Source organism: Empidonax traillii, unplaced genomic scaffold (assembly GCF_003031625.1).
Source record: "Empidonax traillii isolate 1590-97213 ecotype Southwest subspecies unplaced genomic scaffold, ASM303162v1 scaffold6:size4315531, whole genome shotgun sequence".
NCBI classification, from domain to species: Eukaryota; Metazoa; Chordata; class Aves; order Passeriformes; family Tyrannidae; genus Empidonax; species Empidonax traillii.
Genome location: NW_020955199.1, coordinates 3142167 through 3169815, shown reverse-complemented (window position 1 = coordinate 3169815; position 27649 = coordinate 3142167). Strand labels below are relative to the sequence as shown.

General features: G+C 41.1%; 2 protein-coding genes and 1 long non-coding RNA gene across 7 annotated transcripts in view; 1 reads left to right on the top strand and 2 right to left on the bottom strand.

The window, feature by feature from the left end:
- The window catches only part of LOC114056177, a 5205-nt gene extending 2961 nt beyond the window's left edge, over positions 1 to 2244 (bottom strand). Inside the window, exon 1 of the long non-coding RNA XR_003570942.1 lies at positions 1790 to 2244. This is a non-coding gene — a long non-coding RNA (uncharacterized LOC114056177). The remainder of the gene's footprint in view (positions 1 to 1789) is intronic.
- Positions 2245 to 2356: 112 nt separating this feature from the next.
- On the top strand, positions 2357 to 4256 carry RPS23 (ribosomal protein S23). Its single transcript, XM_027881153.1, has 4 exons — positions 2357 to 2452; positions 2722 to 2881; positions 3745 to 3865; positions 4067 to 4256. Exons 1-4 carry the CDS (start codon positions 2449 to 2451, stop codon positions 4211 to 4213), a joined length of 432 nt encoding a protein of 143 aa, XP_027736954.1. The 5' UTR covers positions 2357 to 2448; the 3' UTR covers positions 4214 to 4256.
- Positions 4257 to 6709: 2453 nt separating this feature from the next.
- ATG10 (autophagy related 10) overlaps positions 6710 to 27649 on the bottom strand; it is a 63172-nt gene continuing 42232 nt past the window's right edge. For 2 of the 5 annotated variants that reach the window (XR_003570925.1, XR_003570930.1), the window contains 6 exons: positions 23971 to 24068; positions 11415 to 11512; positions 11014 to 11133; positions 10815 to 10920; positions 9455 to 9505; positions 6710 to 9354 (listed from right to left, as the gene is read on the bottom strand). Coding sequence is in view for 1 of the 5 variants with exons in the window: in XM_027881135.1 (XP_027736936.1) it covers positions 9342 to 9354; positions 11014 to 11133; positions 11415 to 11512; positions 23971 to 24068 (329 nt within the window). In the remaining 4 variants the exon portion in view is untranslated. The remainder of the gene's footprint in view (positions 9355 to 9454; positions 9506 to 10814; positions 10921 to 11013; positions 11134 to 11414; positions 11513 to 23970; positions 24069 to 27649) is intronic. The other 3 variants (XR_003570927.1, XR_003570926.1, XM_027881135.1) reach the window with 3 other exon arrangements.

Genomic DNA, 27649 nt, shown 5'->3' with positions numbered 1-27649 from the left:
AAAAAAAAAAAAAAAAAAAAAAAAAAAAAAAAAAAAAAAAAAAAAAAAAAAAAAACCAAACCGAAAAAAAAAGCTCAGTCTGTTCAGGACCTCAGGACCTGGCTGCCTTTTGTCATGCAGCACCACAGGACACCAGGCACCATATCTCACAGCGAAGATCAGATTATACCAAGAGTTTTAAGATAAGTGGTGGGATTTTTCATGGATTTATCTGCTTGGCCAACTGAAACATTTAATTTTAGAAGTGCTTATCCAGCAGTGCTGGTGTTCTCCAGAGCAAATAGCCCTTTTCCACATAGCTGCCCACAGAGCACCTCGTTCCAACCCCCTCCATGGGCAGGGGCACCTTCCAGCAACATGTCTTGTGCCAGCACATCTGTCATTGTGTTTAACTATTATTGTTATTGTTATTATTATATTTGTGTTAGTATTATTAATAGTATTAATAGTTGTTCTTGTTGTTGTTATTAAGAACCACAACAACTTTATTTCCATTATTAAACTACTCTTATCTCAACCCACAGGTCTTTTTTGTCTAAATTCCCTCCCCATCCCACCAGGATGGGCAGGGCAGTGAGCAAGAGGCTGTGTCATGTTTAATTACCATCTAGGGTTAAACCAGAACATGGTGGAATGAAGAAAAGCTGTCTTAAAAGTGCTCCAAAGTCCTCATACAGTTTAAAAAGAAAGCGCAAATCCTACAGTAGCTTCATCTCAAACCACCTCTCTCTTAGATCTCTCTGTCTTGATGAATATTTGTGCAATAAGTGCCAGTTTGTTATAGTATATTCATGTCATATTCATCACTTTCCTTCCTTCCAGTCAACTTTTAAGTATTCCTAATATTCCTAACACTATAAAACAAAAGCTGCAGCACTGTTACAATATAAACTTCCCTGTTTTTAAAATCACCAAACAGCAACTGCATCCCGACATTGGAACTGCATCTTCAAGAGCTGCTCTTTATAATAGTAATGTATTCTCCTTGAATTGCTGGTGGGATTTACAGTTTTTGTTTGGGGTTGGTTGGTTTCTTTTTTTCTTTAAGGGGAGTGTGTGTGGGGGGGTGTTTTTTATATGCTTTTGTTATTTATTCTATATAGATTGCGTGTAAAACCAGCCCTACCTCAACATACAAAATATGTATTTTCTATTTAGGCTATGAGCACAGGACGTGTTAATAAAGATGTATTTAGGTCTAATTGCTGCCCTTTCACAGTAATTCCAGAGGAGGGAATATTCAGGAGTCAGATTGGTGCGGTTTGGTAGCATGGACTACCAGCAGCTTTCAAAATCAGGAAATATGAGATGGTTTCTGTTACAGGATTTCATTTTGGTGCAGATCCACTGGAGGACTCACAGGCAATGCAGCAATTTAAGCGGGGATGCCCCATCCCTGGAAGTGTTCAAGGCCAGGTTGAACGGGGCTTGGAGTAACCTGGGACATTGAAAGGTGTCCCTGCCCATGGCAGAGGGTGGGATTGATGGATTTGAGGTCCTTCCAACCCAAACCATTTTGGGAATCTATGAAAAGCTGGAAGTAAGACTCACAATTAGGCTGGAAAAGCCCACTCAGACCATTGACTCCAACCATTCCCCAGCACTGCTAGGGCCACAACGGACCCATTTCCCCAGGTGCCACATACACAGGGCTTTTAAATCCCTCCAGGGATAGGGACTCTACCCCTGCCCTGGGCAGCTGTGCCAGGGATAGACAATCCAATTTATCCCACCTAAACCTCCCCTGGTGCTACTTGAGGACATCTCCCCTTGTCTTACTGCTTGTTACTTGCAAGGAGACTCCGACTCCCACCTCATGGTGGTCTTTTCAGTCAGAGGTAAATCACCAGCAGTCCCTCTGTGTGGGTCAGACACTCTGATTTTGCTGCTACAGGTAACAAGAAAAGAACAGGCCCAACCTCGACTCGTCCTTGGGAACAAATAAGGACAAATCAAGTAGGGGTTCCATCCCAAACAACCCCCAGAGACCCCTCCCCGAACATGTGCAATAAGCCCCATGGAATTAATTAATTAGTATATGGATAAGGCCTTTTGGAACAGGCATGAATTCCTGGGACATATTCATGAACAAATCACATACAAACTGCAGAAGTGCATCTAGGTGTGGATGACAGGCAGGGAGGCGCCCCCGGGGATAAAGTAATGCCTTTTTTTAAGCTACGACTGGTCTTAAAGTTTTCTCTCCCGGTTTTATGTCAAAGCGGGGCTCGAACGAGCGGAGCGCGGGAAACCAGTCCTGCCCGTCTGCCCCACGGCGTCTCGAACCCGGGGCCTACGCTCCCGCCGGACCGCCCGCCGCCGTGCCGGTCGGCGTGTTTCTGTCAGGCGCGGCGCGGGCAGCCCGCGGCGGGTCCTAGCGAGGGCGGGTATAGGCGGCGGTCGCGTGCCTCCTTCCCTCTTTTCTCGCTCAGCAGGCGCAGGGAGAGGATGGGTGAGCACGGGGAGCGGGTCCGCGGCTGCGGCTGGGCTTGGGGCTGGGCTTGGGACTGCGGGATCCCGGGGAGGGTCCGCAGGGCTCTGCGCTCCCCGCCCGCAACCGGGTGGGTACTGTGCGGGCAGCGCTGAGGGCGGCGGGGCCGCGGCCGCCATTACCCGCCGCGTGTTCGCCATTGCCACTCGCGGCCTGGCCCGCATCATCCTCCCTTCCCCGCGTCATCCTCCCTTCCCTGCATCATCCTCCCTTTCCCTCGCTCCCCGCAGGGAAGTGCCGAGGCCTCCGCACGGCTCGGAAGCTGCGCAGCCACCGCCGCGACCAGAAGTGGCACGACAAGCAGTACAAGAAGGCGCACCTGGGCACGGCACTGAAGGCCAACCCCTTCGGCGGCGCCTCCCACGCCAAGGGCATCGTTCTCGAGAAAGTGTGGGTGCACTAACGGGGTCGGGGGTCCACAACCCCTAGAACGGGCTACAGACCCTCTGGGATATGGGTCTAGCGTCCCGGAATGGGGCGCTGAGACCTCCGGGATGGGGCTCCAGAACCCCCGGATGCAGCTCCCGTCCTGGAATGGGGAAAACCGGAATTTATTTATTATTTAAGAATCGGACGAAAAACAGGAATTTCTTGCGAAAATTGATAAAAAATACGGATATTAAATAAAAATTAAGGGGAAAAGAGTTTTTATTGGAACGAATTGGAGAAAAAAAAATAAAACTTATTCCAGAATTGGGGGAAAATAGGGAACTTAGTCAAAGCTTAAAGAGGCGCTTTTATTCCTTGCATAAGATGAGGAAAATCAGGATTTGGGCACAACACTAAGAAAAACTGCATGTCTTGTGTCAAAGATCCTACCCACTTTTGGTTTTTTGGGGGTTTTTTTCTTTAATAATTTATAAGTCTTATGGGGATGCTGCAAGGACTCTCTTTTCTGACCAGTATTTTCTAGCTTTTGGAAGGTTTTCCCCTGTTTTTAGTGGTTTTTCAAATTTTTAGTAAAATTGCATTAGTCTGTACGTGATTAAAGTTTTACTCTGCTTAAGAAGTGGTGGTCTGTATATTGATATATGTTAAATATATTCATTTATAGATAGTGCATTATATAGTGATATATGGTGTTATAGTAATTAAATATTCTGTATTTATATATTGAGTGGCTGTAACCAGCTCAGAGTTTCTGAAGTACAGAATCAACTTAAACACAAGGGAAAATAGTAACTTGTGGGTGTGTAACAAACCTCCTGGTCCATCAAACAGATAGTATTTTCTCTGACTTATTTTCATTGCAGTGGAGTAGAAGCCAAGCAGCCCAACTCTGCCATCAGGAAATGTGTCAGGGTCCAGCTGATTAAGAACGGCAAGAAAATCACAGCTTTTGTCCCCAACGATGGTTGCCTGAACTTCATTGAGGTAATTTGTCTAGAAGTTGTATTTTGCAGTGGAAAATAAATACATTTACTCAGTTAATTCTCATTTAATGTGTGCAGATTCAATCTGGGGTGGTAAGACAAGGGCAGTGTGGAGCGTAGCCCAAAGTAAGGGTGGTTAATCACAGATCTGTGCACGGATCTGATAGTTGTTCACCCCCCAACCCGGTTTTGGTTTTTGCAGGAGAATGATGAGGTGCTGGTGGCTGGGTTCGGGCGCAAGGGCCACGCTGTGGGAGACATCCCAGGAGTCCGCTTCAAGGTGGTCAAGGTGGCCAACGTGTCCCTGCTGGCATTGTACAAGGGCAAGAAGGAGAGACCCAGATCATAAAACCATGTCCTGACAAGATGGTCAATAAAATCCTTGTTCTGAATGAGTTCTGTGCTTCTTACTGAGGGGGGGCTGGAGTCAGACATAAAACTCTGCCCATAGAAACCAAAATTATATTTATTTCTACATCTGGCCCAAAAAACCCACCCCAAACCCTAGTGTTTCTCTGGGAGTACTGAATTCATCAGGAATCAAAACATCCCCTCAAGCAAGCTGTGAGGGAGGAGAAACTCTATGAATTTTAATGCATTATTGTGAAAAGTGAGCCTTCCCCACAATGAAAATGGTCACTGGGAGAGCTGGAAACAGTGTTTGTGTCAGCAGTTCTGGTCCCTGTTCTGGACACGGAACTTGATAGGTTTGAGTCCTGAAGGGATTATTGAACCATGTATCCATTGTCAGCCCACAATTTCAATTAGCATTAAACACAACTTAAATTTTTGGGGGCAAGTCTGCCCAATTTGAAGGCACCCCTTCAGGACGCTCCCAGCATTTCACTGCTGTGCAGTCAGTTGGGTGTCTCGAGCTGAGCTCTCTGCTGCCTTACCTAGATAAAATACCTGAAAACAGGTTTGGGCATCTTTTATCAGTGCAGTAAAGCTTCAAAATATGTGACTGAAGTCAGAGTGTGTACAACTCCCTTCTTGCCATTGCAGTTCATCTGTGTGATGACCGAAAGGCTCAACTGCTTCAATTAATGTTTATTTATATAGAAATTCATATGAAAATTCAATAACTTACATAAAAATGTTGTAACAATCTAAGAACAGGTTCAGGGTCTGCTAGCATTTGTGTAGGAAAAAGGTTAGGGTTAAAATTCCCTGGCGGGGGGAACAGGATAGTGGCTGCCAACCCTTCAGGTTCTATCTTATAATTCCAAAGATTCAAAGGGAGCTGGAGCAGCTTCCTGAAGTCGGGCGCTGTCGTGATGTCATGTCGCCACTAGATGTCGCGACTGGTACACGGAGGGGAAAATCCAAAACAGAAAAGGTTTGAGCTAAAAAAGTTGTGGACTTGAACAAAGGAAATCTTCATAATCGGAAATTCAATGTGTGCACACCCAAAGTGCACCTCCACAGAGGAAAGAGAGTTTTTGGGGTGAACTCACCTGGAATCTTAGGGCAGGAACAGGGAAGAAAAGAGCACTGGTTTGGTTGAATTTGGGTCTTTTTGTCTGTTAACAAAATTCAACCAAATCCAGCTCTCACGCCCTGTGGAGCCATAGCCACACAAGTGAGTTTCCCAATTGGAGAATTTCCTTGGTGCTGGTGGGGGTGAGGCTGGACATGGCCCAGCACAGAACCCCCCATACCCTGGGCTGATCCCACAGTGGGGGCAGCAGGGCAAGGGGGGATTCTGCCCCTCTGCCCCCTCAGGTGAGACCCCACCTGCAGAGCTGCCTCCAGCCCTGGGGGCCCAGCACACCAAGGACATGGATCTGCTGGAGCAAGTCCAGAGGAGATACCAAGGTGATCAGAGGGATGGAGCAGCCCTGCTGTGAGGAAAGGCTGGAAGAGTTGGGATTGTTCAGCCTGGATAAGAGCAGCTTTGCAGTGACCTAATTGTGGCCTTCCAGGACCTGAAAGGGCTACAAGGAACATGGAGAGAGACTATTTACAAGGGCCTGGAGTGACAGGACAAGGGGGAATGGCTTTCAACTGACAGAGAGCAGGGTTAGATGAGATATTGGAAGGAATTCTTCCATGTGAGGGTGGTGAGGCCCTCAGGTTGCCCAGAGAAGCTGTGGCTGCCCCATCCCTGAAAGTGTCTAAGCCTAGGCTGGGCAGGGCTTGCAGCAACCTAGGATAGTGGAAGCCATCCCTGCCCAAAGCAGGGGGTGGGACTGGATGAGCTTTAAGGTCCTTTCCAATGCAAACCAGTCTGGGATTCTGTGAGTGTTTCAGTGCCCAGGAATAACTTGTGTTGCCTGGACACTACAGAAAGAAGTCAGAGGAAGATGAGCTGAGCAAAACCTCATCACCCTGTCACTATTAAAGGGGTTTTAAGCCTAATAAATATGTGGTACAGAATCCGTATCCTCCAAAATGGAGGGGAATCCATCCACAAAGATCAGAGAAGACAAGCAACTCATGCAATAGACACAGCTGTCCACGTTCCTATCTCATCAGCAAAGCTAATTAATATTTTCTAATAATAAAGCAGTTGGGTAATCATTTGACACTAGCAATAGCTGTCTGAAAAATAACATTACTGCAGGAAAAGATGCTGTTTTCCAACAAGCTTGAGGAAAAAGAAGGCATCCTGTAAATCTATTCTCTGTTCAAACACAGCAGTAAAATCCTATCTCGCCTTAAGCTGAATTCATCTTCAGTAGGTGACAGCTACAACGAGCTCTGAAATGGTGGAGAGAAAGATTCTCATGGTTAAGGGTTTTTTAAGATTTTAATGAAATCCATAACATAAAGATAACAGGTATGACACCTTCCTGAGCACTTAATATAGGGTTAGTTTTGCAGCAACAAGCTTCAGGTAGGGTTTAATTCTAGGTGGTAAGAATTTACTACTAAGAAATGCTCTAAATTCACTGAAACACTTTTAAAAGCCCACATTACTAAAAATAGGCGCAGATACCCATACACACACTGCTCTCTAGAAGAGAGAATTTTTGAGGAAACAATTGTAGCTTCACCGTTCAGAGGGAAGAGCAAACATCCTTCCTTTGTGCTGGAACTGAATTTATATATATATAATATAAACACAGATGTCCAAACAAACTCATTATATCATCACCACAGCAAACGGGGGGGTGGGGGAGAAGTTACTGAAACAGTTTTGGTGAAATTCGTGGAGTTGTAACAAGAATTGATTATATCACTGTAATTAGCTGTAAGTAACTAGCTCAACATTTACTGCGTGGAAAGGAATGTTCCTGTAAGTAACCAAAACCAACTAACCTCAAATCTCCTGGCAGGTTGAATTCTTACTTGGTCATGCTGACACAAATGAGGGATTATGTAGGTAGTGAGCAGCTGCATTCCATAGGAAAGCACATTTTTTGGCTTAAGTGAATATGTGAAATTAATTCTTCTTGCTGATTCTTGTAACCAAGGGTTACAAGAGTCTGTTCTCTTAAAAGAAGTCCCCAGAAGCAAAGGTCCTCAATGTGTCTTCCCAGATTAGCAAGGATGAGCAACTGAGCAAATTTACAAAATTCTCTGGAACTGGAAATTTTCTCTTTGTAAGCAGATAATGCGTGTAGACAAAACTCAAGTTCAGATTTAAGAATCTTCAGTAGATTTGCTAAATAAAATCATAAAATAGTGCCACAATCCACTTGATTTTAACAATTTTAAAATATCAGAATTTTGGTGCATAAAAACTCTGTTAAAAATATCCTAAGTCATCAAGGCATAAATGTAAAACACTAAATTGGGTGCCTACCTCCCAAATACCTACTTCAACCATTAAAAAGGAGACATCGAAACAGGATCTCTTCTTGATCACAAATATTTATGTTATCCTGCATTTCTTCCTCTATATAAGCTCAGTGTATCTGTAACTGAGCTGAATTTCGGTTTTCTACAGAAATTTCAGGGAAACATTGCTCCTTATGATGACACTGCTCTGTTACCTCGTTACTTATGGTAAGAGGTTCAGAATCATGGAGAATGGGCATTGAAACTTTTTCCATGTTAAAGAAAAAATATTGTTTCCCTCCATATACAAGTTCCACTTTTTGTAGGTTGGCTGCTCCCACTCCTCTGTTCTAGGATATCACAAATGAAGATCACAGAGCAGGGATGAACATTTAACAGCTCTTAAAACTGCTGTTACCTGGTTTTTGTTGGGTTTTCCTCCTGTCTAAGTCTCAGTGAAATTTAAAAGTGGGTCACTGATGCACTTACCATGCATGTGTTACCAGAAGTGTTAGAAAAAGCAATGTAGCTGTTGGCTGCATTTAATAAATCTCACATGGAAAAATGACTTTTCAGGTTGTTATGATCCAGAACAAGATAAACAATGTGCTTCCATTATTAATTCCAAATGGCTGGCAAAAGAATTCCATACCAATGGAATTTTAGAGAAGCACTCTGTATTTCTTGTCCAGTAAAAACACGTGATGTGAGTTAAAAGCCTAGAATCTGGAAACTGATGCATTCCAGGTTCCCATCTCTCATGTGGCACACACTGGACAAGTGACACATTGCTGAACATGTAAAGTAAAACCTGTGGTTCCATCTCAGGGCTCTGTTTTACACTACAAATAAAATGGGATGGGAAGAGGAGCTGGGATGGGTCGTGTGGAAGATATTTGCAATGTGGTTTTCAGTGGCAGCACCACCATGCAACTCCCCAAAATCCAACAGCAGTGTAGGGACTGAACCTGTGAACAGCCAGGAGTACAAAGAGAAACATTAATTGAGCGGAACAGTCACTCCCACAGGGAATGGCAGAGCTTCCTCTGCAGCCCATGGAAAAGCCAGATGTTCTCACACAGCTGCATCAGCCACCTGAACTCCAGAACTGAAGGTACTCAGAGAGAGGCTCCAAGTTCCCTGTTCGTTAAGATCCCGATCCTGTTTGTTCCCTGAAGTGTGACACACATGCAGTATTCTCAGAGAAGCATTTCTCAGTCCCAGGATGAGGATTTTGTGTGGTGTGGGACATGAGGGGGCTCCATCCATTAGGCTGTGGTACATAAGGTGGTTCCCAGGTGAAGCAGTCTAAGCCCACACACTGGGTGCCACAAGCTCACACCATGTCCCAAAGCACTTTGCTGTGTACCTTTTGCATTTTCCACCTCTCAGGTTTTCTAGAGATAGATTTAGTAGATCCAAACCCAGCAACTACACCCTGTATCAAGGAACCACAGGCTTGTGCATCTCTGTGCAGCCTCTCGAAGGCCACAAGCACAGGAGGTGGTAGAAAAATTACTTCAAGGGCCAATGCAGTCACAAGGGAGTTCAGGTGGTGCTGGAGAGGTGTTGCCACAACTGGAGCCAACAATTAAGTCTTCCACTGTGATCAGTGGCCATTTCTTGCCAGAGAAAGAGCCATAAACAATCATTTCCACACTGGCATTGCCTAGCAGATAGAAAGGATCCCTTTGACTTCACCCCTAGGGGAGCCTGCAGTAGCTTTGTAACAGTTCACCATCACCTGTCCTTCAGCTTAGAGCTCTGGAGAGGAAACATCAATCACAAAAACAAAAAAAAATTAAATAGAAATCCTTGCAGCAGTTATGCCAGATCACATCACCAACTGTGTAATTTCACACACCTGAGGAAGACCACAGGACATCAAGTGCCTTCTGGCACCCATGGAGGGTGTAGTGGGTTTGATCCAGCTGCTGCCTTTCTTGGCTATCCTTCCTGGGTTTCGGCACCAAAACTGAAATGGTTTGACCCTGGCAAGATGCCAGGGGCTTCTTAAAACCACTTCATTACCTTTTCTCCTCCCCTCTGCATCTGGACAGAGGAGAGTAAAAAAAAAAATAAATAAGGGAATTTTCATGAATAGAGATCAGGATTGAGAGAAAGGCCTTTATTAACAGACTAAACAAACTTAGAGTGGAGATATAAACTTGGATTTATTACTAACAGACTAAAAGCTAAACTCATTGCTAACAGAATAAGAGCTAAAGAATAGAAGAATAAAACAGTTTTAAAACATAACACCTTCTCTCCCTGCCCCCAGTCTTTCTTTCTCAGGTCTCCCCTCATAGCAGTGCAGGAGAACAGCAGAGGGGGGGTGTTTGCAGTTAAAATATTGTTGTTGTTTTCCATTCCTTGTGTAGCACCAGCTTTCATAATCAGCTCTTTGCAGTCCAAAGATCTTCTACAGCTATAAGGGGACTCTTATATTATCATAGTCTTTACCACAGGCTACAGAGGAAATAATGGTTCTAAGTCCTTCCCCTGTTTCTGTGAAGTCCCCTCCCACGGGACACAGTCTTTGATAGACTTCTCCAGCGTGGGTTCACCCATCCCTCAGGCAACAGTTCCTTTCAATCTGTTGAATCAATCCCATGGATGACTCCCCAAGGGGATGCAGTCCTTCATGGGTTGAGCTGTACTGCTGTGGGTCTCCCACCAGGGCTAAAGTCCTACCAGGGAAAACTTGCTTCAGAGCGTGGGTATTTCTCTCCACTGGCCACTGGCCACAGGTCTCCAGCAGGACTTCGCTCCATCTTGGGCCTCCCACAGGGGTCATGGCTTCCTCCATGTGTCCACCTGCTCCAGCATGGACTTCTCCATAGGCTGTAGGAAGGTTTCTGCACCACCCTGAAGGCCCCCCCTGCAGGGGCTTCAGATTTGCCCTGCTTCTGGGGCAGATGAGGGGGAAAGGCTCCCCTCCACACTTCACTCCACTCCGGCTGCAATGACTTTGATGACTGCTCGCTCTCTCTAGGACCAGAATTTCTTCTGCGACACTTCTCTTCCTCTGTTCTTAAATATGATACCACAGAAGCACCCTAATTGGCTCAGCCTTGGCTAGTAAGCAGGAAATCCCTTCTGGAGCTGGCTATCATTGGCTTTTTCTTGGGAGAGTGAAACTGCTAGCAGCTTCCAACTGAAATCACCCTTAGGGCCTTATTACTACCAAAAATCCAGCCACCTGAAACCATGACAGAGGGTGTCAGCAATGTCCAAGTACTTCTCTCTCAGCACAAATTCTCATTGCAAAGTAAGGAAGGATAAGCAAAATACTGGAAGGTGAGTCCTGGAAGTGAACTGGCCCAAAAGGTCCAAAGGAGAAGGTAATGATTCTAGTAGTTATCCATCTGATCCTTCTAACACGAGGATGGAAGAGGAAAAGGTGGTTTCATTTTCTCTCACCTTTCAGCTGAATCAGTGTATGAATTCTGCTCAGGTGCTACTTTTGCATAACTCAGAGGCAGATTGAGGCCCACAACTGGGCCTACAGTACTGAGCCACAGAATAACATAATTTTTGTGTCTAGGGGGAGAAAAAAAAAACACACAAAAAAGGTACCATAAATATATTATTCCAGCTTTTTCTGAATTTCAGACAGACTCAGCAGTCATAACTTCAGATAACTTCCTTCACTTTATCAATGGCAAATATATTTTAACTCTCTGTGACAACACAGAAACCTTACTCTATTTAGACCAAGGAGGTTGTTTTGGCTGTTTCCACTCCTCAGCTGATTTACTTTACCTGCACTGCAGAAAGCCTTGTAAGGCCCAGCAGTGCCTCTCACCTGTTGTGCTTCTCACCTGTTTTGTTTCCATGGGCCAGTCAGCACAGCGGAGATGAATTCATTAGTTCTGCAGGGATGCAGAACAAAAAAGGGCTGCCCAAGGATGGGGTGCTCCTAGGAAGGGAAGATCAGCTGCTTTATTACGGAAGGAAAAAACCAGAAAACACACACCATATGCATTTGGAAAAGACAAAGCCAGGTCCAGTTAATCCCCAATGCACTTTTTCTCACTTCAGAATCTAACTACATTGTTTTTCCACTAATAGTCATGACAAATTAGATACATTATACACATAGTACATAATTAATATATATTCTCCTCTCTTAAAAGGGAAATAAGATCACCAACCAGGTTGAGTGACTATTCTAGTTAAAATGTAGTGGTCTGCAAAAGTGACTCAAGTTACTGAAGCGGTACTGCCTGAATGCAAGCAGGCAAAGCTACTGCAAACAAGAATCTGATCAAGTGTAATACATAAAACCAATCCCCTCAGTAGAAAAGCTCTTCAACAACCTTGAGCCCTTGTATCTTCTCAGGCTGGTGCTGGGAAGTTTTTTTTTTTTTATTTTTATATATGTAATTTTTTTTATTTTACATATTCTTATTTTAAAATTTTTATTTAGACATTTATGTTCTGACAGATTTCCCTTGTCCAGCTGCAGCCAGACTCCCTGAGTTCTGTGGTGGCATTTTACTTTAGCACATAATAAATTTCTGGCATAGAAGATACAAAGTCTTTGTGCCACACAGAAGAAACTCTTTATCCAACCCCTTGCCTAGAAACAAAAAACAAATCCTAACCTGTCATCTTCAGCAGGTAGGACATCTTTAATACTATTAACTATTGATACTATTAACAATTAAATTGTTACAGCTGAAGGACACTTGGTCCTTATGCTGAAAATGTACTCGTAAGGATCAATCATTTTATGTCTAAGACAACTATAAAAATTTCAAGAAGCTTCAGGATATACAAAAAAATAATGTTCAAAAAGCTTTGTTTTATACCACAAACAAATAATCTGCACAAGAATGCTACCATCTACTGTTGATAAAAGTGAATTGTTGATGCAGTTTTCCATTGAGATAAACTGGTAGTTTGAATTAAAAAACCCATTTCATTATCTCCTAGCTCAAACCAGCTTAGGGCTCCAAATAATTCCAGAGAATATAGAGATTGTGCCAATCTATGTATCTGTATTTCCTAAAGATAGTAAAAACAATATATAATTGATAATATTTACAAAACTGTTTAACAAAGGGGAAAAAAATGTCAATTGTCCAAAAATTTCAGCAAATTCCCTTATGTAAGGAAAAAGTGTAAAAAGGCAGCACACATGCCCAAAAAGAAAAGAGAAGGTAACCTGAGCTTTAAGTGACTTAGCACTCTGAACAAGGCATAAAGATAATTCCCAAAGCTGAATATTAATCCTGAAGTTATCCCAACCTGCCCCCTGGTATTTGATTCCATCCTGCACTTCTTGCTTCAGCAAATCACCAGTGAGTGACACATAGAGGCTGACTTGACTTTTCAAAACAGCTTATTAAATTTACATTCTACATCTTTCTTCTTTCAGTCCTTCCTCCTCTCACAACATGACAATAGAGTGGCACTGAAAAAAACTCCCAAACTCAAGAGTTCTGTGCTATTCAAAAGACAGGAAAATGTCACACACTGACAGGAAAACCACAAAAGCATAGGAGTTTAAAAGAAATACTGAGCCAAGACCCATTAAGGAGGAGCCTCTAAAAAGGGAAAAGGCTGAGGCAGGGAAGAAGAGCTTGTTGAGCACCAGGAAAAACACTCTGAGAGCATCAGCTCTGTTTCAGTCAAATCCTGAATTCCAAATTCTGTACATTATGGCAACCCCAGGAGGCTTTAATGTACACTCAAGGTTAAATCACTGACACAGCAGCTCTGAAGAGGAAACATTGGACCGGTGCCAATAAAAATACAGGAGTTATCAAAGCTTTGGATGATTTCAGAATTGGTAATGGGCTGCAGAGCCTGCTTGGGTTTGGCCTGGGCTGGACCAGCCAGGGCTTGTTATTATACAACACCTGGACAGGCAATTGCCACTCAAAGTGCCATTAATTACTGCCCTGAGAGAAGGCTGAGTGTCTGCAGAGGAATAAACCCCAAGTCCTTCCCAAACACCATAAAAAATGTGAAAATGAACAAGACTTTGTGCTGTATTAGCTTCATGAGCATATTTACTATTTGCTGCAGTCACCTGGTGGAACGATACCACTCCACATGGAGTGAAATGTATCCTGGGCAAAATGCTAGGGCAGCAATAATACCCTTCATCTACCCTGATCCATGGGCCAGACACATGAAAACTATAAAGTCCTACTGGGACCTTATGCAAAAAAAAACCCAGTACAAACAGTATAAAAGAATCTTTCCATTTTTAGTTTACAATTAATCTTTTTCCAATCAGTCATGTAGTAGTGTAGGGTGAGAGTTTCAAGTCCATTCCCACAAGTATTCTATGCACTGTACTGCAAGAACCCATTTGAAGGTTGCCCACAACTCTTCTGGGCAGTAATACACTGACACACAATTTATCTGAAATCAGCAGCATTATTCTCCTGGATCTGTCTATGATTTTGGATCTATCTACCTGTGAGGCTGATTCATAACTCTGCCTGCTCAGCATTGCGCGATGGAGTCCATCACACATCTGCATATCCCTCTGAGTCTGACCCAGCTTTGATAGGAAATGAATATTTTTACAGCAGGAACTAATTCTGTTGAGTTTGAAAGTTCAAAATGTTGTTCCATTTATTTTCTGAAGAAAGACCTCTTTACTAGGTGAGGAGGACAAGAAAAGAAGAACAGAAGAATACAGAAAATGGCGTGCTGTTTATGAGAAATATAGATTGGACTGTACTAACGGACTTTACTAATAATTGCGGTTTATCCGTGTTTTGAGTTGTACGGTTATGGGTTTATGATTATTGTTAATGCCTGTTTGCTAAAAGAGTTTTGTACCCCAGTTATATGCAGTATTAGGTGTTAGGACATGTTCATACATGTTAAGCTCCCTCATGATTTTCCTCCTCTCTGATTGGCTGAAATTTGCCGCATAGGAGGAGACACTATTAACACTTTAATCCTCAGTCATTGGTTCCTAATTGCCTCCCCTAAATCTCCAGTTCTCATAGGTAGTTGCAACCTGTCAATCCCATGCTCCTCCCTTGTTCTAGCCCTTTCCATCCAGAACCTTATAAAAGGCGTACTCTCCCCTCAGTCTGTGGATAGCACCCTTCACTCCTGCTATATGCATATGGTCAGCATGCTTGCTGCCTGCTGCGTCATTTACCATCTACAATAAAGACCTACAACAGAGTGAAGAATCCTGTGTGCTGTCATAGCCTCTCCTTCACCCAGGCTGCGTCAACTAGGTGACTTCTAGATGTTTAAGGATGTTCTGTACCAGTTTCTGTAGCTATCTCAACTCCTCCCATAAAAAAAAACAACTTGCAAGAGAGAAACGGATGAGAGACATGAAATGTTTCATTGGGCAGTTTGAAAATTAATTATAGAATCCCAGAGTGGTTTGGGTTGGAAGGGACCTCAAAGTCCATCTGATTCTACCCTCTGCCACGGTCAGGGACACCTTCCACTATCCTTGTTTCCTCTGAGCCCTGTCCAACCTGGCCTTGGACACATCAAGGGATGGAGTAGCCACAGCTTCTCTGGGAAATCCATTCCAGCCCCTCACTACCCTCCCAGGGAAGGATATCTTCCCAATATCCCATCTAACCCTGCCCTCTGGCAGCACAGCATTCCCTGTTCCTCAGCTGTGCTAGTACAATCCTCCATGCAGAGGTCATGAGTAGGGAAATGTCAAGATATGAATCTCAACAGTAGCAAAGACTGGGCAGCTCCCAAATACAAGTCTAATTAAGACTAAAATTTCTGTCAGACCGGATTATGTCATTTTATCGAGCAGTCTCCATGTCAGATTTAAACAAAAAATAAACATCACTTCAGGTAACAGGTAATTGTGGGCAGTATCTGTGCTCTCCTGATCTCCCCTCTAGCCAGCAGGAGTTTTGTTGTCAGTACATCTCCTGTAACAGCACCATTTATTTTCTCTGTCATAACTGCAGCTCTTCCAGAGGTAATGGCTTCTGTGCCATTTTCTCCAGTGCTACATTAAACTGCCTTCAAGCATCCATCACAACATTTATGGTCTCTCCATTGATGATGGTGCAAGGGATTTGTGCCCCAAACTGCCTCTGTCCTGATCTGGTTTGCATGATGCTGCTTTGCAAAAATAAATCTGTGGAGGGGTGTCAAAAATTTCATGTACGATACTACCAGCAAACACCACATCCTATGCCAACTGATGTCAGACATTTTCCCAGCAGTTCTCACAGTCCCAGTCATCAGATCAGAAAAAGAAGGTAGAACTAATGAAGTATGTCCTTGTAATCTCTTCCATGTAGGAAAAAGAAATAGTGATGTAATGAATAAAGAGGATGCAAGATTTTCCCTTTTTCCTAGTTTTTGACCACATTTACTGAAACAAATGCCTGGTCTTGAGTAAAAATTCTTCTCTCAAGATTATACTCTAATTTATGTTCTTGAATTCATGGTCTGTCATCTTCTTTTTCATTCCTTATTTTTATATACATCAATAATAACTTATTTGTCAATAAAATCCAACTCTACACAATCAGAAGGAAGGTAGTAAGATTTTTCTCTTCAGACTGACCCTGTGTCCCACAACCAGAACAGTAATTGCACAGTTGGAACTTAAGGCATGTTGAACTTGAGGGATTTTCCTCTAATAACAGAATTACTTCAATGGAAACTCTGTTAGTATGGAATCAGTACATTGCAGATGCAACATTAAGGAACTGTAATTACAATGCTCATAGAAGATGTAAATAATAGTAATAAAGCTGTTGATAGCATACTAATTGTATAGGGCTTCTCCATCCTACTGACTTAGGGTTACTGGAGGAAAATCCTTCCCTAGGAGGGTAGTGAGGGGCTGGAATGGATTTCCCAGAGAAGCTGTGGCTACCCCATCCCTTGAAGTGTCCAAGGCCAGGCTGGATGGGGCTTGGAGCAAAATGGGACAGTGGAAGGTGTCCCTGACTGTGGCAGAGGGTAGTCAGATGGACTTTGAGGTCTCTTCCAACCCAAACCACTCCGGGATTCTCTGATCTGAACAGGTAACTTACTTATAGTCACCTTGATTTCAATTTACAAGCAGAAGCCAAGCCATCCTACTGGAATTCCTGAGGAATGTTTCTCTAACTTTGCCATAAAACCCAGAGAACCCATAAAATCCAGTACCTGAAGATGAAACAACGTCCTTCTGCCTGTGACAGCTGCTGAAGAATGACTGTGAAAGTGCAACTACCACTGTTCTCCATTTTATTAGACAATCAAAATAAATCTGCAACAGCTCCGTGCAGGCAAAACTTGAAGGGACCCTGATGAGACAAAAAAGAGTAAACCAGACCAAAAAAAAGCAAATTTCTGTCATTACTAAACCTCTCTTTGGAAGAAGAGGCTGCAAAGGGATTGGATTTACACCCTTTGCAGACAAGCAGTTGCAATTGCCCTGATGATTTAATATCTCTGTTCCATATGTGTTCCCACAGACAGACCAATCAACTTCGGTGACAAATTTTTATTCATACTTTTACTACCACTGACCCCACGCAGCCAATTAAGCTGGATCCTACCCTTCTTTCATCAAATACAAAGCCCATGATGAAAAGGCAACTAAATGGCTACATTTCTCTGAGGAAAATAAAGGTGCTTTCACAGGTCCTACAACACAGAAACATAAGGACACTAAACATAGGCAGAATTTTAGATGAACCACACCTTCTAATTTGTATCCGCTGTTCCAAATCTATCATGGATTGCAAGGAAGGTCCCTTCCAACACAAATCATTCTGTAACTCTATAATTCAAATTTTATCCCCCTAATCTGCCTGATTCTAGAATAGTTACAGTTTTGAAGAGGTGGTAATTCTTTTTTACATTTTATAGCTTTATTATTTTTAAAGGTATTGAATAGCTAACAAAGGAAAGGCAGGAGAGGTAATGAAGGAGAAGCAAAACAGTAATTAAGAATAGCCAACACAACAATATAATTATATATTTTATACATACCTAATAAGGTTTGAATTATAAAGAACAAGAAGAGTCAAAGCACTATGTGATACTCAGGCAAAACTATGCTTTTAAAGCTTAACAAGCTTTTTTAGAGCTTTAAAGCTTCTCACAAGCACATAACTTGCACATTTAGGATTCTTCAAGAAAACTGTACAGTTAGAAATTGGCAGGTCTGAAGTTACATAGCCAAGAAATGGCGTCTCAGCCATTTTCCTATGAAAATAAACAGATGATTCTTCCTCCGTGCTTGCCAAAATAAGATTATTTCAGTTGTCACCATTTTAGTTTTGTAGCATATAGTCTTAATTAATTACTATTTAAAATCTGTTCTTAAGTTATAAGATTCATACAAGGTGCAAAATGGAACGATCCAACAAGCTGTGGAAGTATGGAAAAAACACTGGAGACAGATTTCCTACTCTGATTAAAAAATGATAATTTAGGAAAATAAAAAATCCATAGTGGCATTTGACAAATGTGCCCTGAAAGGGTTCATTTTACAATCCCAGGAATCCCAATGGTCCCTCCAGCAGCGCATCCTATCTCTAACACAGCAGTTGAAAAGGCTGTTCTAGGAGAACATAAGTCTGGGCTTTCTGTATGTATCACTCATCTCATACTGCTCCAGTATATCTGCACCAAGAATGGTGGAGGACAGTCCTGCCAGGTCATTTTGCATTCATTCATGGACAAGTAGTCTCATGAATTTGTCTAAATGCTTTTGAACTGCTCATACCATCTGCTTCCACCACTTGAGAACCCAGGTGCTCTGTTAGCACAGGTACCTAACTTCCATTTAAGTGGCACTTTAAATGCTTTTGTAAATAAAATTTTAAAAATAGTTTGTACTGCCTTTTGGTGATTCCAGTTGCCTCCCAAATGAAGCTGAATGTGCCATATATGATATCCACTTCTTTCATATTGTGCAATTCATATTGTATATTTTAGAATTTTTAACAAAAACATTCAATAAGGGGGAATGTTCAGTAACCAGCTTCATTCCAGCTGTGAATTCTCAGAGGTCATGGCAGTGGGAAGACACAAGAGCAATCCACCTTAGCCTACAAGGAGAGATGCTGGACCAGGCATCCAGGAAGTTGCTGTTACAACTTATTCCACCAAATCTCTGCTTGGAAAGCTCTGTGGAAGCAGAACTACTACTACATAAACTACCTGTAAACGCAAGGCATTTCCTACAGAATGGGAAATAATCAAGAGAACCAATACTACTACACTGTAATTCATTTAATTGATTATGTACCTACGTGGAAAATATTGCTGAACCTTCATTTCAGATAAACTGATGAACTCAAGCAACAAAAGTACCAGGTCTTTAAATTAGTCGAACTGGGTTTTATGTCCATGAAGCCTTACTGGGAAAAGCAAGATTACATTGTAGGGCAGCTAAACATTAATAGTTAATGCCTAGTTTTAAAATAAAACCTGCTTGCTACCTTGTACAGTACTAAAGTTAGGTTTAAACCCCAGAATTTCAACACACTGTAGAAAATTTTAGTGGGAAATAAATATCCACCCAGCTTTCTCACCTCTAGGTCTTCTCCCTGCCAAACAACTTTCCAGTCTGCATTGGTAAGACTCCCTTTTCTCAGGAAGTTGTACTAATAATTTTCCAAAAATATTAGCAGGGGATCCATAGCAACTGCTGATATGACTCAAAATGATTTAAGAGAGGTCTTAGCAACCTTCTGTTAAGATATACTGTATACAGCCTCCCCCACTTAGCAAAATCCCACAATATGGCAAGAAAGATTTGTATGTCTAAGAATAGCTACCTACACACATTTTTCAAAATGATTTAAATCCTCCCTATCACATTTCCAGCAAGATGTGCCTCTACAACACTATGTCAGTGTGTTCTGTTCAGAGTTTTGATTCTTTCTCCTTCTTGAAAATCACACTATTAACATCCCTGCCATTTTAGAAATAATGTTTATTGATTTTTCTGTTAACACTGCAATAAATTAAGTGATGTAATGGACAGGATTATTGAAGTACTATAAAAAACATGTCTTCCAGATTCTTAACTCCTGACTGAAAAAGAACAGACTCTGGATTAATACAGAGGTAGTGCAGTTCTGTGCTGTGATTTGGGTAGTTTAGGTTTGGTTGATGATTTTTTATATGACAGAGCAGACATATAACAGAGATTACATTACAGCTACCTGCTAAGTATCAAATGACAGGTAAAAAACCACCTCATTCAGATTAAACTGAGAAATAAATGCTTGAGGAAAAAAACAGAGGCAAAATTCCTGATCACTTGCTATTCTGAGACTTAGGATACAGTCACTGTCAGAATGGTCTGAATGACTTTTTCTGGGGCAAAGTGCTAAACCAGCAAAATGCTGGTTTATTATTGGCAAACCTAGAGCCAAGGAATCACACATGAAATGTGCCCCCTCCCATGGCTGTTGATAACAGAAGTAACTGTATCTGAGCAGCGCTGGTTAAAGAAGAGGGGAGGATGGATGGACACGTGCTCTACCACTCTAGAATCCTGACTCACAGATTGGGTTTTTAGACTATTTTTGTAGGATCTTCAAGCCACCAAACTTTTGTTCTGTTTTATTGGGCAGTTTTTCAACCTTTGAGCCCCCTCTAATAACAAACTTCGATTTCTACCCTTGGATGTTTGATTTTACATTCCATCATCACTAAGCATTGATTAAGCCTTAGCACACACACTTGATTGTGTTTATGACTTTCGTTTCTCAGGGAAAGGTCAGGCTTTATGACAACATCACTCTGTTAAAAACAAAACTGCTGGTGAGACTTAGTACTGACTGTGATCAGGTTCATTTATCAGCTTTTAAAATTCTCCTGCCAGTTTGCTTCCACCCAGAAAAGAAATCAATGAAGACACAGACTAGCACAAATAGCAAGAATCAACAATGGACTTGGGCATGTACGTTCATAAAATTAATAAAATTAATAAACTCAGCTTCATCATAGTCTTAGAAATGCATTTTTCTCTGAGTCTTGTCCCTCCTCCCGTTGAGGTCCTTCTACTTTGTATGGGCTTCTATAAATATTCACCAGGGCAAAGAAAGGATGAAAAATTACTATATTTCCAGCTTCCACAGCAAAGATCCAAACCATACCACACAGAAGACTGAAGACAGAAGACTGGCTACAACCACAGAGTCACTTTCTGCTGTTTCACATCTCCCACTCATCCACAGAGATTCCTAAACTGACAAAAAGGTCAAATGTAGCCTTTAGAGGTTAACTAAACATTAGTTATCCTTGTTTTTTTAAATTCATGGTTGTTACATCAAGCACATGTGATAAAATACGTTCACCTTTATAATTGTGAAGATTTTTCCCATTTGTCTCATTCCTGTTTTCTATTCTCTGTTCTTTGTTTTTCAACCTTTTTCCTGTTCTTGTGGAGGTTTTTTTCTTTCAAATTGCTTTATCACTTAGCATTTGATCATGGCCCTTTCTGGCTGCCGCCTTTTTAACTGGGCTATTACACCACAATATTTATGTGGATATTACATACAGAAGGACTAGTCTGTTTGAGTTGTTTAGACAACGTCACTATGTATTTGTGTGCAACTTATACATATAAAAATATATGCAAAATATTTATGTATACCTTTATATAGTGTAAATAACTAATATTGATATTATATTTTATTTTATTTTATATTTAAATAACTAATATAACTAACACTTATAAATAAGTAATATAAATAACTAACACTACAAGCACCCACCAAGTTGTAAGTAAGCTATTCAGGAGAAAGGCATGCAATATCTGCAATTCCACTTCTGAATCTTTGTAAAGAGAAGCTAAAATCCACAGTTGGCAACACTTCTGGAAGGCAACATTAATCCATAAATACTCCTTAATTTTCCTGTCATTGCAGAATTAAGCTACTTCCAGCTCACACAGATCTTACCAGGTGTGCTAAATTGATGTCATTATAAGCCATCAGGAAATACCCACAGAGACCTGTAGCAACATTTAGAAGTTTTGTTAAACAGCTGTGTGTTCTAATTGATTTGTATTATTTAAAACAGCTAAAGCAAGTTATCGCCGGATGTAGCAAAGGGATGACTGAAGGCTCCAGGGAGATTTACCTCAGAAGAAAGCCAATCACAGGAACTTCATTTGAGCATTTTAAGGTTATTACTAGAGGAAGTGCAATTAAATCATCACCATTTATCAATTATCATTATAAAATACTACGCAACCTTATCATGTTAATTTATTTATGAGAAGGTAACTAGTTGACTTCTGATTTTTCCAGTAATCTAGTCAGTAAAAATATTCAAAGACGCTTTCTCTGCAAACGAGCATGACGTTCTACAATAATCAAAACCACAGAAGTCCAAATTTTACATAAAATTCAAAACGCCAAATACCTACATTCTTTGGAGTTCAAGCAATGTCTCAGCTCCTGATCTAAGATGTATTTTACCACAGAGAATATAAGCCAAAATACACTTGTATCAGAAATGTGCACAAGGCATGGCACCTACATTTCAAAAAATATATTGGAATAGAAGTCCCAAATGATTAGTGTAAGATCCTGGATCTGGGAAACCAGGCAGTAGGTCTGTCTTCTCCTAATCTGCCAATCAAAGTACAAATCAGCCCAAGTTAAAAGTTAAGTAATATGTGTGGACACTGGTAAACTCCGTTTTTCCTCCCAATGTTGCAGTGCTTGTAGCATTTAAAATCTGTATCTGTTTTGGATTAAAACCTTAAACCTTTTCTCTCTGCTGTTCATGTGTACTGAGTGTTCAAGCCTGATTTGATGAGCCTGCCCAGTGACTTGCATTGTAGGATCTGTGTCCCTGCAGGCAAAGCCTAACCCACATAACAAAATGGGTCAGCAGAGAAGCAGAGAGGGAAGAGAAAACTCCATATTTCAATTCAGAGCCCTGATTCATTTGAGGGGGGAAGTACTCTTTTTCTTGTAGACTTAAATCTTGCTTTGATCTGACGCTTGCAGGCTAGTGCTTATAGTGTTTGTATTATCTTCCATAATCTCCTTATTTCAACAGAAAGTCACATTTTGCTGCTTATATATATAACTTTACTAAATTTCTACAAAATGTTCTTCTTTTCCTCTTAGTTCATGTTTATCACTGGATTCGCAGTGGCTGAACTGCCTCAGGAGAGGTGTCACAGAGACAGGTTCATCTCTTCACACATTTTTCCACCCAAAACCCCTGTTTCTGCAAAAATTCATGTATGTTTCTTATACACAACTCCATTTATTAGATGTAGGACAGTTTTTACTTTACTGTCCCTTAAGAGGTAAAAATATTCCCATGTGAGAGTGACCTGTTTTTCCTTTTGGCTTCCACTACTCTGATTTTACACATTCCAAACATACTGTTTATGCCTTTTTCTCAGTAGTGTCACATTATTACATTATTTTATTAAAACCTAATTTTCTCATCTTCGTTCATAGACAAGTCAGGTAATTAATGTTTTATGTAAAAGTGTGTATTAGAATAATCTGCCAGCTCTCAGCTGGAATTCAGACATGGCCAGCAAACACGAGAAAAACAATGCTTGTTATAATATAAATAACAGTCTATGGCTGCAAAAAACAAGAATGCTGCTTGTGTTCCCATGGCTGAGTACCATCTACAAGTAGGCACACTGTAATTAAACTGTATTATTTTAATTAGGGGAACACCTGTAGAACTCACATCCTCATTGTGTCAGCTGCTGTAGTAAGAGACCTGGAACAGCTAAAACCAAAATATCAAGGAAGGAAAGGGGAGGGTTAAAGGACACATTGGTATCTTGGTCTGATGGGGAAGAAAATTCACACCTGGAGAGTCTTTAGTCTTCGTCCAAACTTGCACTGGGTAGCTGGAGTAAAAGCAAAGAGATCAGAGCAACCAAGTCAGCTCTGAACCATGTTTCACTATTAGACAGCAATAACTTACTGTTTGATGAGAGACAAACTTTCCCTCATTGAGTCCTGAGGATTGCAACTCTTTAAAACGGGAAGTGACACACAGCACTTTTTGGTAATTTGATTACCAGACAACCCATGAAGTGTTACAATAATATATTTTATATACATAAATATGTCTACTTTTGTATTTACCCAAATCCACAATTACTAAATTTTTCAGGATTGGCTTTGGAAGAGTATTCTAAATGTGAGATGCTGTCAAACTAAGCCTTACATGGCAAACGCTTATATATTCTTTCAAACTCAGGACTGAAACTACTGCTGGTAACTGGCTAAGCACAAGCAGAGTTAGACTTGTGTGTGTGTATATGTGTATATCTATGTATGCATATTTATTTTTATATTTATATTTATTACTTGTGTCCAGGAAAGGAATAAGGCCACTGGGGATTCCCAGGCTTATAGTGCATTCCCAAGTTTTTATAAAGGACCAGTGGATCCTCACCTGCTGTGTGATGGTGTCCCAGGGCCCCTCCTGCAGACGATCCTGGTAACATGCATGGACACTTCTCCATATTTCCTCTAGAGTTAAAGGTCTTCCATCTGTGATGGGGGAGAAAAAAACACCCTCAGTCAGAGCTCTTAAGCATATCTTTAATATGCAATAGCAAAATAGTAAAACTGAAGCTAATTTTGTAAAACAAAAGTTTGGATGACATTAATTTAAAACCACAAAATAACACCATGAAGAGTGATCTAGTGCATAAATACATACAATTTATAGTGAGAAAGTGGACAAAATCTAAGGAGCAAAATTCTGCAGATAAAACTTTGCTGTGTTTTGGTAACCTATATGCCCTTAATTTTTTTCTTGAGCTCCATTTATATGGTATTGTTGCATCAGATTTTTAGCTGTGATGCTAGAATTATGCCAAGATATTAGTGTCAACCACTTAGAAAATAAGCATTTCAATTTTTAATGAGCATTTGTTTATGGCAAACAGAGTATTTTGATACACTTTCAATAAGTAGCTTCATCTTGGCATTTATCAGGTGTCAGAAACCATCTTCTGACAAATAGTTTTATTCTACTGACATTTGCATGTCTGTAAAATGAAAAAGAGTTATTCACACAATTAACATTTGAATGCCATGTTTAGATAGAAGTTCCAACCAGCTGCCTACTGCCTCTCTTTTATTTTCTGCATATATACTTATAAAAAAGCACCAGGTTCTGAACTTATAGAAGCACCACATAGCAAACTCATGTGGCAATTAAAGTATCTGAGGGGGTAACAGCATATTAACCAGCTATTCCATGGCATCCTGATGGGCACAAGACTTCTTAGACCATCCTGTCCACTGTCTTATGATGAAGGTACCAGAGCTGTGCTGGACATGGTTTGCTAATACTAAGAAATCTGTATTAACAAATTCTAATTTTTCTAAATTCTAATGTAATTAACTTTAGAAGGATGTATTTATGCTCACATCACCTGTGTGCAGGTAACAGAAGATGCCACACACCTGCAATTCTGTTTTCAACCTGCAGAGAAAGTCCAAGTGTAAAATCTAGAATAACACATCTCCTGATGCAACATTTGATTTGCCACTCCACATTTTGTTGTGTATACCTTCCCATTTTTATATTAACACCTGAGCAAATTCAGATTGTACAGGTGGAATGGATTCATCTGACTACGTTAATCTCGTTTATAGAAGTGATCAAATATTACTTAAGTGTTAACTGTACTATAGTTAAAACTGAGTTTTGTGTTTACCTTGCAGTGAATTCAGTTCTTTCTCAAGCTCCCAGATTTGCACAAAACACAGACCTGTATTCTTTGGGCACTTTTAGACCCGTTTTTCCAGGGCTGCCAGCACTCTCACGTGTTTAGCAACCCTGTTGCACATTTTTGCAACCCACTGAGACCTTTAATATCCATCTGGGCTGGTAGAGCAGTCAGTAATTGTTGCTGCTGGCAACAAGGGGGCCACTGTGGCACCTGCTGAGCCAACCAACCTCTCGGCTTCGTGCCGCATTCTTCCCTGTGATGAAGCTGAACTCAGGAAGTTCAGCCAGAAAGAAGAGGAAACAGCAGCACCAAGCCAAGAGAAGTGGCAGGAGAGGAAGGCGGAGACTGCAGATTCACCATCACTACATTTACTCATCACTCACCCACAAGGACACAGAGCAAGCTCAAGGCTCATCCCAAGCCTAGCTGGGATAGTTTTATTATTAAACTGTTTAGACTACAACAAACTTTTCTGAGAAAAGCCTCTCGATGGCCCACTTAGGGTTAACTCGATCATGTCACCACAAATAAGAAATAGTTAAAAAGCAGGAGGTCAAGGGCTCTCTTACAGCAGCAAGGTGAGGCTTTAAGACCACAGAGGAGTTGCAGCTCTCAGCTGGTACATTAATTCCTGCAAAGACTGGAAATTCCTTAGGCAGGCAAATTCCACATATATTCTCAGAGAAAATTTTGAGGCTTCCAAAGTTACTGTACTCAGTTTTCTTGATGTTTACTGAGGGCTTTGAACAATTTCTGAGATTCCCAATTAAAAGTTTTTAATAATTTCTGAGATTCCCAATTAAAGGGCTTTTTTACACTTTTGAGTGAAATGGTGCACAAAATTGTTTTGAGGCATCACTCTGACACATTTTATAAAAAAGCAATCTTAAGAAACCATTGCCAAAAGAGAAGAAACACCGTTACAGCTAAAGGGAGTATCAGATCATACTAATTATTCAATCTCATTTATGTTCAAAGCCACAATAAAATCAGTTCTTATGGGACATGGTCTTAAGAGCAGCTGTATTTCTGAGAAAGCACATGGTGGTTACATGTTTCTGAGTTCAGGGAGTAAATCTGCATTCTGGAAAGTACTTCATCTACTTCTAGTATGGTTATGAATACAGAAAAGTCATGCCTTCAGGGTTGGAGGAAGTTACACTGTCTCCCTAACCACAGATTAGCATGGTTCTTGTTGACAGGGATTTAGTTACATGTCACAGAGCTAGATGGATTTTAAGCAGATCAGCTTGAAAACTGAACTCTTTCTCTCTTTTCTAGAGGAGTGAGGCTGAAACCCTTACTGACTCCCACTAGTTCTGCTCTTTCTTTTCAGTATTTAGACAGTATTTATGGTGATTCCTTTACCTTTTCAGGTAAAACAAGTAGTGTGAGATGAGCCATCATTTTCTTAGCAGGCAGGGTAATTCCTGAATGGTGCCTGTGCTCGCCTGTGACTGTGTTGCTGCTACTTCACTGTGGTTTTTTAATGTATGGCAAGAGGTTTTTGAATGTATGGCTTCAGATGAAGGATGGTTCAGGAAAAGACCAAAGTTCCTTGGCATCTTAAAGGCTAAGAAAAGAGGTAAATACTTTGCTGATTAAAGAAAGCTTACTGGACCTAGCCCAGCCCATCTGGCCAATGCCAGCATTGAAGAGGAAGGATAATTGCCTACACCATCTGTCTCCAAGAGGGCTAATTGCTGACATCACATATCAGCAGGGGTGATGTCAGCAGGGGTTCATGCATTTCTTCAACTACCTACCTGGTAGTCTCAAAAGCCAGAGAAAGGAAGAAGGGCTCCTGTTTCTGGAAGGTATGGCAGGCATAAGGTGATTTTTGGAGAAATGAGCCTCTGAGGTATTGGGAACCACAGCCCTGAGCTCCTGAGACAGACTGTGACTTCAGGAGGTCTGAATTCAGGAATATATGCCACGTGGGAAAGTATCATGAGGTACTGAAAAATGTTTCTTATGTATATACACATAGCCTAAAAATATCTTCTTGGCATCCTATAATGTTCCCAAGCATCTTTCCAGACACACTCATCACGCTTTAATCATTATTTTCAACTGAAGTATTTGTCCTTGCACAGAACAAGATCTTCCCTGTAAATCTACACCCAAAGACTACCAAGAAGTTTAGATGTCTCTCAGAATGTTTTAGTTCTGCTGCAATTAAATTTTCAAACCTTACCTTACACCACCTTATGTATCAAACTTCATCTCAAAAAAAAAAAAAAAAAGAGGTCTATAGATGAATTCCAGAAAATAAGCTATTTCATCCAATTTAGACAGCAGCAAGGATAAGGGTACAATGCAACTTTTTCCCTTCTGCAGGAAGAAGTGATCTGTAGTGGTTGAACATAACTAGTAGAGGTAGAGAGG